The 13,487-nt window shown below is 38.5% G+C and overlaps 1 protein-coding gene across 1 annotated transcript in view; it reads left to right on the forward strand.

The window, feature by feature from the left end:
• Positions 1 to 13,487, forward strand: part of LOC121384792 (neural proliferation differentiation and control protein 1-like) — a 54,751-nt gene that overhangs the window by 26,138 nt on the left and 15,126 nt on the right. The window contains exons 4-5 of the mRNA XM_041515372.1: positions 727 to 969; positions 1,700 to 1,766. Coding sequence (XP_041371306.1) covers positions 727 to 969; positions 1,700 to 1,766 — 310 coding nt within the window. The remainder of the gene's footprint in view (positions 1 to 726; positions 970 to 1,699; positions 1,767 to 13,487) is intronic.

A 13,487-nucleotide genomic window follows, 5' to 3' on the forward strand; every position in this document is an offset into this window, starting at 1 on the left:
TTTTTAAGGGGAAGGTGAGGCATATTTTATTAAATTTTAAATACTGATACAGGTGGAGAATTAAACATCACTGGAAATTTATGTGAATATTTAACTGTAATTATTTATAATTGTTAAAAGTAGCAAACACTTTCCAAGTAAGTTAATTTTATTGTATGAATCTTTTAATTTTGCATTGTAAAAACCCTTGACAGGCGGCTCCAGAGACTTTGTCTAAGTTAATGTATCACTGCTTTTGGTCTTAAACCATTCTGATGTAAACTTTAGTAGATCATTTTTCGCAGCCAGTTTACCATCTGATACAAAATATATATATTAGTGGCTAGAGATTCACAGCTCCTACGAAGCTACTCACGATGCTCATGACAACTATCGATCATGCCCCCCAAGTTGTAAATAGCCTGGATACAGTCTAATTCGGCAAGGGGCGTTATTCTTCGTGCACATGCACAATGGGAATGTGAAAGAGGTCTATTGGTCTGTACAGAAAGTTTTGTCTTTAAATTAACTTTTTTTTAAATGAACTGTTACTGGTGTCATATAAAATATGGATCATATGGAAAATAAACCCTGAGTACCTTTTCTATATAGAATTTGGTTTGCAATTCAAATAGTTTTATTTACCTGCATTATTTTGCCTTTGAAATTAGACTCATTACACACAAAATTTGTATCTTTCTGTTAAAAAAACAACAACTTGACAGTTCATGACTTTGATTATTTCAGAAGACGAAGCAGACAGAAAAATATCTAACCTCCGAAGTGTCAGTCAAGATAATGAGGAGATAAACAAAGATGCATTAGAACCTGGTCTAGCGGGGAATTTGGACGCACAAAAACCAGGTGTAGGTGAAACGAGTAAGACAAACAGTTCGACTTCCAAACCCTACACCCAGCCACAGGTTCAACCCAAACATACGCACAATGATGCTGGAGACAGTATGTTCGGTTCTAATGCAGTCTTCATTGGTGAGTGAGGTGTTCTAGTACCATATATAGTTATTCTACCAGGCTCAATCTTAATAGTTCACGGACGAGATCTTGGCTCAGGCACTAGAGCGCTTGCCTGGGGTGCATGCGCGTCGTAAAGTTGAACCACCTCGGGGGCTCCATTCTCTGATTGTTTGTTTTTTTCCACCCAGTCCTAACCAGTGCTCCACGACTGGTTTATCAAAGGCTGTGGTGTGTGCTGTCCTGTCCTAATGTAAAAATGTAGCGGGTTTCGTCCAAGACTTAGGGGGCGGGACCTAGCCCAGTGGTAAAGTGCTCACTCGATGCGCAGTCAGTCTGGGATCGATCCCCGTCGGTGGGCCCATTGGGCTATTTCTCGTTTGAGCCAGTGCACCATGACTGGTATATCAAAGGCTGTGGTATGTACTACCCTGTCTGTGGGATAGTGCATATAAAAGATCCCTTGCTGCTAATCGAAAAGAGTAGCCCATGAAGCCCATTCCTCTCTCAATCTGTGTGGTTCTTAACCATATGTCTAACGCCATATAACCGTAACTAAAATGTGTTGAGTGCGTTGTTAAATAAAACATTTCTTTCTTTCGTCCAAGACTTCCTGTAAAAAATTACCAAATGATTAATAAATCAATGTGTTCAGTGCGTCGTTAAAACAAAACATTTCCATTTCCATACCCGGGTTTTGATTAATAAATAAGTCTTTTAAGGTTATTGTCATGTTCTTGTATTTCAGTTGTAGTAGCAGCATGCAGTGTGGCTGGGCTTGTAGGGATTCTAATGGCTGGTGTTTGTTGGTACAAGTAAGTACTCTACATTGGTTTTTATTGCAGATGTTGGTGTTTGATTTTGTAGTAATAGCCGTGTTTGTCGCTGCTGTTATTGTGAGCAAGCTTCATTCTGTGAAGCCAGTCCTGGGAGAGTGGCAGTCCACCTACAGGCAGTGCAAAGAATGAGATGGTCTTGTATTCTACTTGCATTGGCCATAAACATTAAACACATTTCATTTATTTTCAAGAAAGATCCTGATCCGTATGAATATTGACTGTGTGCCACATTTCTCGTTCCAGCCAGTGCACCACGACTAGTATATCAAAGGTCGTGGTATGTGCTATCCTGTCTGTGGGATGGTGCATATAAAAGATCCCTTGCTGCTAATCGAAAAAGAGTATCCCATGAAGTGGCGACAGTGGGTTTCCTCTCTCAATATTTGTGTGGTCCTTAACCATATGCCTGATGCTGTATAACTGTAAATAAAATGTGTTGAGTGTGTCGTTAAAACATTTCCTCCTCCTGTTTAAATTAAATACTACTAACTATTATAGTCAAGAGTTCAAATTCTGCACTGGGTGTTTCTATATTAATAATGTAAGTAACACAATACTATTTTGGCCCTTGACGACCTCTTGAGTTTTAAGTTTATCTTTTAAGCCATACTCTCTGATATAATTTTATTTTTGCTGGCATTAAAGACTTAATCATCATTATTACCCATATAGTTAAAAATATCTTGGTTCATACAACAGTATTACGTCCCACTTAGAATATCAAATGGAACATAACACCCCGATGTCATATGATCATATGACTTTACCGGTACGTCGGTCAGATGAGTTCAGTGATATTACTTAAAATCGATTATGGGTAATAAATAGGATATTAAACTCACTTCTATTTCGCTAAAGCTTGTTACAGTTGGAAATTATTTCATTAGGGACAAATCAAATCAGTAGCAGGTGGGTGGGGGTGGTGGTGGTGCTATGGAATTTGAATGGAGCAGTTAAATGCCAAAGAGAAAAGGGTGCGCAATTTTGATTGAGGGAATTTGGCACAATTTTGAACAGTCGGTCGAAAGGTAACTGGCCGAGCTAATATAGGTTTTGATATTAGTGAATCGAGAGTAGCTCGTTAATTTTAGACCTCTACGATGCTGTGGTGTCTCCCTAGGTTGCCCATAGGGCCCTTATAAAGGGCCTGACCGCTTCTGGTCGTGGCATCAGCAAGTACCAAGTTATTACCAGCAGCAAGTATTGGGGGTTTGGGTGGGGGAGGCCGATATTCTTTTGTTCAGCTTCCCCTGGGTGCATTGCAATTGTGTACTCGGAACCGGTATTCTTTTGTTCTGTTCCTTATTAGAGTACGTGCTGGGCCATTAAATGGGGGCGGGTGCATTGTTATCATTAGTCAATGCACCCTGTGTACTGATGCAGTGAGCGTGTAGTCTGTGTGTGAATCCTAGTTTTGTGTTAAGGTTGTACCTATTGTCTTAAGTCCCTATTCCAGTGAGTTCAACGGTCATTCATGACCACCCATCCCCCCCCCCCGTCCTTGTATAGCATTGAATACAGTGACAGAGGGGGAGTCATAGAGATGGAATCGTTTGCTTATATAAGATAATTTGTAGATGTTAAGTCCCCTCCGTCTTGAACAGAACTCTGGTGAAGTCAGGGGTTGTGTCTACTTGAACATTTCTCTGTTTGAAGAAGGTACAAAATTACCCACACCCATGTATTGTAAAGTGTAAGCTTCACTTTGGAAGCACAACTGTGTTGAAACTAGCCAGACTTTAAAATTTGAAACTTGTCTGTAGTACGACCTTGTCATTAGCGGACCTATGAAAGTGAGATAGAATTTCACAGCTTGACAAGCCGCTGGACTCTGGTTAGATAACCAGAAGAGACAGATGATCTACCTGGTGGTGGCTTCATTGTGATCAGATCACTTCATAGTGTTCAGTGCTGCCAGGAACTGACGGTATCAGTGTTTGTTAGTAACAGCCACTGTGTTATTATCGCAGATTGTTGCTTCATGTGTGTGAGCATTTTCATGTTTCATTATATCACAAAATTAATTAACTTTACCGGGTTTTTTCATGGTAATGGGCTTTTCATCATTTGCAGTGGACATTGGTAAACATTATTGTTATATATTCAGAGTGTTCACTGTGGTTCAAGGCTGCTTATTTTAATTTGGCAGCTGTTTAGTAAGCACAGTACTTAATTTACAGAAATGGTGTATTAATTATAATCGGTGCACACCTGCCGATTAATGCCAGCTCAGTGGTCGAGTCGGCAGTCAGTCTGTGCCATACAGACTAGCCAACACAACTGTCCTATTGATATTTACACAGTTGGTCCAACCTGCACCCCACAAATGGTGTATCATTGGCTGTGGTGTGTGCTGTGCTGTCTTTGGGAAAATGTGTATAAAACTATTAAAAGATCCCTTGTTGCTGATGGAAACATATATCACGTTTCCTCTGAAAACAAAATTACCAAATGTTTGACATCCAATAATCGATGATTAATAAATCAATGTGCTCTAGTGGTGTCATTAAAACAAAACAAACAAGTCGTAATCAGGGCTAAACTGCAGATTGCACACACCTGTATACAGTGAAACCCCTCTAAACCGGACCCTCATGGAACCAAGACAAATGTCCGGTATTTAGAGGGATCTGGTTTAGAGTGGTGAAGTTCTGTCCTGGTTTTTAAAATGGGACTCTCTAAATGTCCGGTATTTAGGGAATTCTGGTTTACAGAGGGTCCAGTCTTGAGAGGTTTCACTGTATATATATATATATAAATGAGAATTTTTTTCGCCGAAAGTCAGCTCAAGTCACCGAGTTATCAGCAGTAGTGAGAAGTTGAAGTTACCGTAATATTCTAGACCTAATCCGATTTCAAAATTACAAAATGTTTGACATCCAGTAGCTTATGATTAATAAATCAATGTGCTCAAGTGGTGTCATTAAAAAAAATTTTTTTTTATCTGAATCAAACCATATTCTTTATTAATGTTCTGTGGTGAATTGTATCTGCAAAATAGATGTCAACACCAGGAATCAATATCCATCAATAACTGTGTTAACCTTTTCAAATAAAGTGAATGCAAACAGCTTATCCACCCACCAGAGTGGCTAGAATAATTATATCAATATATACTGACGTCCAAAAGAAACTTTACAAGGCTTGAAATTGTACTATAGAAACGTCACACATTGGGCTATTTCTCGCTCCAGCCAGTGCACCATGACTGGTATATCAAAGGCCGTGGTATGTGCTAGCCTGTCTATGGGATGGTGCATATAAAAGATCCCTTGCTTCTAATCGAAAAGAGTAGCCCATGAAGTGGCAACAGTGGGTTTCTTCCCTCAATATCTGTGTGGTCCTTAAGCATATGTCTGATGCCATATAACCATAAATAAAATGTGTTGAGTGCGTCATTAAATAAAACATTTCCTTCCTTCCTAAAAATGTCACAATGCACTTCGTGATACTTGCAAAGTGTTTGTAAGGTGGTTTCTAATAAAAAAAAATTTAATTAGCAACAATATTTATTAAATTATTTTTATTTTATGTATGTACAGTTTTTGAACATCAGTACAGATTCATTACTAAATAACATGTACAGTGGAAGTCTTCCAAACCGAACACCCATGGGACCACATAAAAAGTCTGGTTTTAACGTATATTATCTGGTTTAGATTAGTTATGACCTGTATTAATATAGCAGAGGTGGGACAGCGCTCACTCAATGCGCGGTCAGTGTGGGATCGATCCCCATCGGTGGGCCCATTGGACTATTTCTCATTCCAGCCAGTGCACCACGACTGGTATATCAAAGGCCGTGGTACACTGTATGTACCACCCTGTCTGTGGGATGGTGCATATAAAAGATCCCTTGCTGCTAATCGAAAAGAGTAGCCCATGAAGTGGTGACAGCAGGTTTCCTCTCTCAATATCTGTGTGGTTCTTAACCATATGTCCGATGTCATATAACCATAAATAAAATGTGTTGAGCGCATCGTTAAATAAAACATTTCTTTCTTTGTATTAATATAGGAACAATGAAAAATGTCTGGTTTTCAGGGAATTCTGGTGTACAGAGGGTTTGGTTTTGGGGAGTTTCATTGTACATTGATTTATGTTTTTGATGCCATCCTTAATTTTTTTAATTTTTCAATACCACCTTTGTTTGCTGTAATGTGATAGAATCATAAACATTGCCATAATTATATTTATTTTATTATTTTCAAATGGCATGAAATGTAACTCAGTGGTGGTAGAGCATTCATAGCACTTACTAGTTCTGAGAAAGAACCAAATACAGATATTAAAGTGTGGTGTTTTTTTAATGCTGCCACTGGGGAGACATTTTAGGATAAAATATGAAAGTTGTACCATATATGGTGGTACATCATTCATCTAGGGTATGATGGGTGTTAAGACTGATCACCATTAGGGTATAATGGGTGTTAAGACTGATCACCATTAGGGTATGATGGGTGTTAGGACTGATCACCATTAGGGTATGATGGGTGTTAGGACTGATCACCATTAGGGTATGATGGGTGTTGGGACTGATCACCATTAGGGTATGATGGGTGTTGGGACTGATCACCATTAGGGTATGATGGGTGTTAGGACTGATCACCATTAGGGTATGATGGGTGTTAGGACTGATCACCATTAGGGGATGATGGGTGTTAGGACTGATCACCATTAGGGTATGATGGGTGTTAAGACTGATCACCATTAGGGGACCCATTTGTTGTTTTTACGGTCCCAACCAGGGCACCATGACTAGTATATAAGAAGACCAGGCTGTCTGGGAAATACAACCAGGGCACCATGACTAGTATATAAGAAGACCAGGCTGTCTGGGAAATACAACCAGGGCACCATGACTAGTATATAAGAAGACCAGGCTGTCTGGGAAATACAACCAGGGCACCATGACTAGTATATAAAAAGACCAGGCTGTCTGGGAAATACAACCAGGGCACCATGACTAGTATATAAGAAGACCAGGCTGTCTGGGAAATACAACCAGGGCACCATGACTAGTATATAAGAAGACCAGGCTGTCTGGGAAATACAACCAGGGCACCATGACTAGTATATAAAAAGACCAGGCTGTCTGGGAAATACAACCAGGGCACCATGACTAGTATATAAGAAGACCAGGCTGTCTGGGAAATACAACCAGGGCACCATGACTAGTATATAAGAAGACCAGGCTGTCTGGGAAATACAACCAGGGCACCATGACTAGTATATAAGAAGACCAGGCTGTCTGGGAAATACAACCAGGGCACCATGACTAGTATATAAGAAGACCAGGCTGTCTGGGAAATACAACCAGGGCACCATGACTAGTATATAAGAAGACCAGGCTGTCTGGGAAATACAACCAGGGCACCATGACTAGTATATAAGAAGACCAGGCTGTCTGGGAAATACAACCAGGGCACCATGACTAGTATATAAGAAGACCAGGCTGTCTGGGAAATACAACCAGGGCACCATGACTAGTATATAAGAAGACCAGGCTGTCTGGGAAATACAACCAGGGCACCATGACTAGTATATAAGAAGACCAGGCTGTCTGGGAAATACAACCAGGGCACCATGACTAGTATATAAGAAGACCAGGCTGTCTGGGAAATACAACCAGGGCACCATGACTAGTATATAAGAAGACCAGGCTGTCTGGGAAATACAACCAGGGCACCATGACTAGTATATAAATAGACCAGGCTGTCTGGGAAATACAACCAGGGCACCATGACTAGTATATAAGAAGACCAGGCTGTCTGGGAAATACAACCAGGGCACCATGACTAGTATATAAGAAGACCAGGCTGTCTGGGAAATACAACCAGGGCACCATGACTAGTATATAAGAAGACCAGGCTGTCTGGGAAATACAACCAGGGCACCATGACTAGTATATAAGAAGACCAGGCTGTCTGGGAAATACAACCAGGGCACCATGACTAGTATATAAGAAGACCAGGCTGTCTGGGAAATACAACCAGGGCACCATGACTAGTATATAAAAGACCAGGCTGTCTGGGAAATACAACCAGGGCACCATGACTAGTATATAAATAGACCAGGCTGTCTGGGAAATACAACCAGGGCACCATGACTAGTATATAAAAAGACCAGGCTGTCTGGGAAATACAACCGGCCTCGGTAGTGCAGTGGTTAAGCCATCGGACTACAGGCTGGTAGGTACAGGCTTCGCAGCCCGGTACCAGCTCCAACCCAGATTGTGTTCTTAAGGGCTTGATAGGTAAAGCTACTACATTCTCTTCTCTCTCACTAACCACAAACCAACTAACAACTAATCCACTGTCCTGGACAGATAGCCCAGATAGATGAAGTGTGGTCCCAGGACAGCATGCTTGAACCTTAATTGGATATAAGCACGAAAATAAGTTGAAATGAAATGGGAAATACCTAAGAAGATTTCTTGCTGCTAATTCAGTAGGAGTAGTTTACATAGTGGCATCAGGTTTTTGTCCTTCACTGTCTGGACTGGCCAAATAATACATAAAGTTATGTGCCTTTTTGAAGGAGGATTGCCCTTATTTAATGTACATGTATGCTGATGTACTGTGGAATACTATAAGATGAGACCTCGCCATTCAAGGGGAGCTATTATGCTCGCTTCAAATCACTCCCCTGAGACTAGTTCAGTGTTAATTTTTATGGTATTAATATAGTGATATCTTAAATGGCTCCCCATAATCAAAGTTAGGGGAGCAATTAGTCACTCCCCATTACTTTTTTCATGCTGAGGCCTGCAAAAGTGCTCTTCTGACATCATACCCCAATCACGTAGCCACCCATGTATTGTCACATTAATCAAATGTTAACTATAGCAAATGGCTGTATAGTCGAAATGTGCTGAGCAAGCATTTTTCTTTAATTTCCAAGGAGACTATTGGTGACAAAGACAAATTGAATAAAAAGAATCAAGTTTATTGTTTTGCCAGCCATCAGGGAAATCCATAGCTGCTGTTATATTGGGTTTAACCTTTAGTAGTTCTTCGCCCTACATAATGCTGTTCTGGCTAGACAGGTCATCTTACATACATGTATTTAAACATACCCTCCAGTGGTAAAGCGTTCGCTTGATGCACGGTCGGTCTGGGATCGATCCTCGTCTGTGGGACCATTGGGCTATTTCTCATTCCAGCCAGTGCACCACGACTGGTATGTCAAAGGCGGTGGTATGTGTTATCCTGTCTGTGGGATGGCGCATATATAAAATCCCTTGCTGCTAATCAAAAAAGAGTAGCCAATAAAACATTTCCTTCCTTCCTTATAAAGGGCAAATCAAAGATACATGTACATGCATACCCTCTGTAAACAGATTTATGTTTTAGTTCGAGCTTTAAATAATGGTCACTTGCTCATAATAGCTATTTTGTGTGGGGTTTTTTTATAGTCCGATGAATACCATGGGTGGCTTTTATAACCATCTTAAATATGTTGGGGTGGGATGTAGCCAAGTGGTAAAGCATTCACCTGATGCACAATCGGTCTAGGATTGATCCCCATGAGTGGGTTCATTGGACAATTTCTTGTTCCAGCCAGTGCACCACAACTGGTATATCAAAGGCCATGGTATGTGCTGTCCTGTCTTTGGGATTGTGCATATAAAAGATCCCTTGCTTCTAAAGAAAAAATGTAGCAGGTTTCTTCTCTTAGAGTATATGTCAGAATTGTTAAATGTTTGATGATTAATAAATCAGTGTGCTCTAGTGGTGTTGTTAAACAAAAGAAACTTTAACTCTAAACAGATTCATGTATTAGTTTGACCTTTAAATAATGGTCATTTCCTTGTAAGGGCTAGTTTGTTTGTTTTTATAGTAAGGTGAATACCATGGGTGGCTTTTACAAAGCTGTATCCTAACCAGATGCAAGTGATTATTTTAGAAATAATTTATTTCAGTCTCTGTATCCTAACCATATCGGTATCCTAACCGCAATTGAAATCAATGATTTCTAAAATAATCGCTCGCATTCAGTGAGGATACAGCTTAAGCATCTTATATATATTGTATGATTTTGTCTGAATTATTTCAGTTCAAGTGCAGTTAGGTCAAAATCAATATATAACAATGTAAATAAATGCTTCTATTTCAAGTACACTTTGGCTGTATATATGTACCTACATACACATATGAGGGGTTGGAGAAATGCAAAACTGAATTTCTGACTGTGTGGATGACTTTCACATTTCATCCTTTTTTTACCCCAGTGACAGCATTTTATTTTAACTTCAATATCTGCATTTGGTTCAGTTGCTCGGAACTAGTAAGAGCTATACATGTAACTGCCAGTCAGCTAAACATGACACATACCACATCAATAACAGAAGAACTCTCATCACGTTTGCTACATACATGTATGTGTCCAAGATCAAAGTCATGATGACATTCCATGGATTTTGTTGGATGAGTCGTCATGTGTAAACAAATTATGTATTTAATATGGGTTGAAGAATTTCTATCCATTATCATTAAATATTCATTCATTCATTCAATCATTCATTCATTCATTCATTCATAAACAAATTTCATTTATTCATTTGTTAATTCATTCTTTCATTCATTTATTCATTCTTTTATTCATTCATTCAAGCTGTTTACTAATCACTAATGGAACTACGCTTTTCCCCCATTTATTTATGGGTGTTATTTGTTCATTCATTCATTCATTCATTTATTCATTCATTCAAATTTATGTTTGTTATGTCATGCCATATAATTTAATTGTCATTCGTCTGTTTATTCATCTGTGATGATGGTTATTTTATGGATTTAGTTGGGTTTTATTTTTTTTAAATGTTGGCTTTGTTTATTTGTTTGTTGTTGTTGCTTTCATAACTAGACCCCTTCTGAAGTGGTCAAATCCTTAACTACTACATGTAATTTACAGTATACATGCAGCTTATGTATAATACATGCACATTACTTTGCGTACATATTATATTTGGCAAGGCTGTTTCAAGCTAATGACTTTAGGTGTTCCTCAGATATTGTATTGTATGCAAGACTCTCTCTGAAGTCTGTCTTCAAACCTGCTGTGTCCACAGACAGTTGTGTTATTGGGCATGTTGACAGTATGTTAATTTTCTTATTACATTTGTCATTCCTCGGGGGCGAGATGTAGTCCAGTGGTAAAGCGCTCGCTCGATGCGCGGTCGGTTTGAGGTAGATCCCCATCAGTGGGCCCATTGGGCTATTTCTCGCTCCAGCCAGTGCACCACGACTGGTACACCAAAGGCCGTGGTATGTGCTATCCTGTCTATGGGATGGTGCATATAAAAGATCCCTTGCTGCTAATCGAAAAGAGTAGCCCATGAAGTGGCTACAGTGGGTTACCTCCCTCAATATCTGTGTGTTCCATAACCATATGTCTGATGCCATATAACCATAAATAAAATGTGTTGAGTGCTTCATTAAATAAAACATTTCCTTCCTTGTCATTCCTCGCTACCTCTGAGAGAGATACAAATCTAGTGACACTGACTATGGGCATGTGGACATTTGAGAAAATCATTAGAGTATTATTTACCCAAATACTTAGGTTTGTTTTGTTGGTACAGGGTTTGTTTTGTTGGTACAGGGTATGCCTGGTGTGTTTGCGTGTTGACATAGCTAGCATTGATCTCTGCCAGGCTTGCTCGAGGTGTGCTTGTCCATTGATCTGCAGTGTTAATCAAACATGTTAATCTAATCACTGGTCTTTTCAGCTCTTTGCTGAAGACTCACGATTTTCATTATGGTTTTCCATTGTGAGCATTAGATTTTCTCAGAAATTCAATATCTCAATTTGTCTTCTCTTTACATTTCTGAGGTGTGTTTTTTTTGCTTTCTACCCAATCTCCTGTGCATCATTTGTAACAATATGCTTTGATAAAAAAAAAAAAAAATAATAATAAAAAGAATGAAAAATAAAAAAGTTTCATACCATCATATATCAGGTATTTCTTCTAATAACTGAGAAACAGGTGATTATAATAGCAGTCATTACTAGGAGAAAAAATATAAATTAAGCTGGTACATATATACATACAAATACGCGCGCACGCACGCACGCACGCACACGCACATGCACACGCACACGCACACACTTACATACATACATACATATATATATATATATTATATATGTAGATGCACACACAAACAGAGAGACACACACACACACACACACACACACACACAGAGAGAGAGACGCGCACACACACACACAGAGAGGTTCTGCGCACACACATTGTAATATACCATTGATTTGATGAAATGATGTTTTACCTTGTTCATTTTATTGTCAAGATCAACCAACAAATATTAATATCCATGCCAATTTCTGTTATGAAGAGATTAAATGCATACTGTAGTCTAATGTCGACATTCTTTAGCTACTCCCATAAACCAGGCTTATGTTTTTCAAGAGTGACTTGTCTCACATGACATCACCAAAACTGTTATGCAATAGATCTACGAAGCAGATGAGGCCTTGACAATGACAGCGGTGTAAGACTGTTAATATTACATGCCATTTAATACAGTGTGCATAGTGAAAAATGGAATTTGTGTCTACATTTCCCTAGGTAAATAATACTTTAAATGTCTACTTTGTCTTTTCCTAATTTTTGCACTTTGTTTTTGGGAAGGTTTTGTTAATTCAACAAAAGTATTTTGATGTCCAGGTTCAATCTTATGCAGATTCCTTAAAATCAAGTCATATATAAATAAACTGGCTTTTGGGGTAGCCCGGTTCATGGTTTGTCGTGATACATCATTTTGTTTAGATTCAAAATGTGTTGTTGTTAAACATGCAAATAGTCATCAAAATTAAATTGAGTTGAGTCTTTTGACAGATAATTTTAAAACAAAAATTTGTTTTATTATTATAAAAAAAACAAAAATTTACAAGCATTTTCTGGTTCAGGTGAAAAGTTTAAACATGTCATGTTCTTATTACCTGTATAATATATTGTGCTGTTGTGCTTCTTGTTCCATTATATTAATTAGCAATATATGAGCAGTATATGAGCCCCTGGTAGAAGTAATGTATCTGATATGCTGAGTAAATGGACAACTTAATATTCTTTTCTCATGAAACTGAGATTTATTGAGATACGTTGTTAAATTACGTGGAATAATGACATTTTTCACTAATTGCTTTTTCAAGAAGTTTGTACTGGAACACAAGTATAAGCTTTTTGGTTAACAATGCATGTATATTTGGGTTAAATAAAATTGAGAACATTTTAGCATATAAATTAGTGTTCTGTTCAGATTCTGTGATTTACATTCTGTTCTGATTCTGTGATTTGCAATATGTTCTGATTCTGTGATTCACATTCTGTTCTAATTCTCTGATTTGCATTCTGTTCTAATTCTCTGATTTACATTCTGTTCTGATTCTCTGATTCACATTCTGTTCTAATTTTCTAAATTTGAATTCTGTTCTGATTCTCTGATTTGCATTCTGTTCTGATTCTCTGATTTTCATTCTGATTCTCTGATTTGCATTCTGTTCTGATTCTCTGATTTGCATTCTGATCTGTTTCTGTGATTCGAAACATGCTGGGGTTTTATGACATCTCTTCCTAAAGTCTTGTATTATGGAGCATTCGTCAAGTCATATAAATAATATATTAAAAATAAAGTTGTCACAATTTAAGTGAATCATTCCAAATGTCAATGTCAA

This window comes from Gigantopelta aegis, chromosome 10 (genome assembly GCF_016097555.1).
Source record: "Gigantopelta aegis isolate Gae_Host chromosome 10, Gae_host_genome, whole genome shotgun sequence".
NCBI lineage: Eukaryota > Metazoa > Mollusca > Gastropoda > Neomphalida > Peltospiridae > Gigantopelta > Gigantopelta aegis.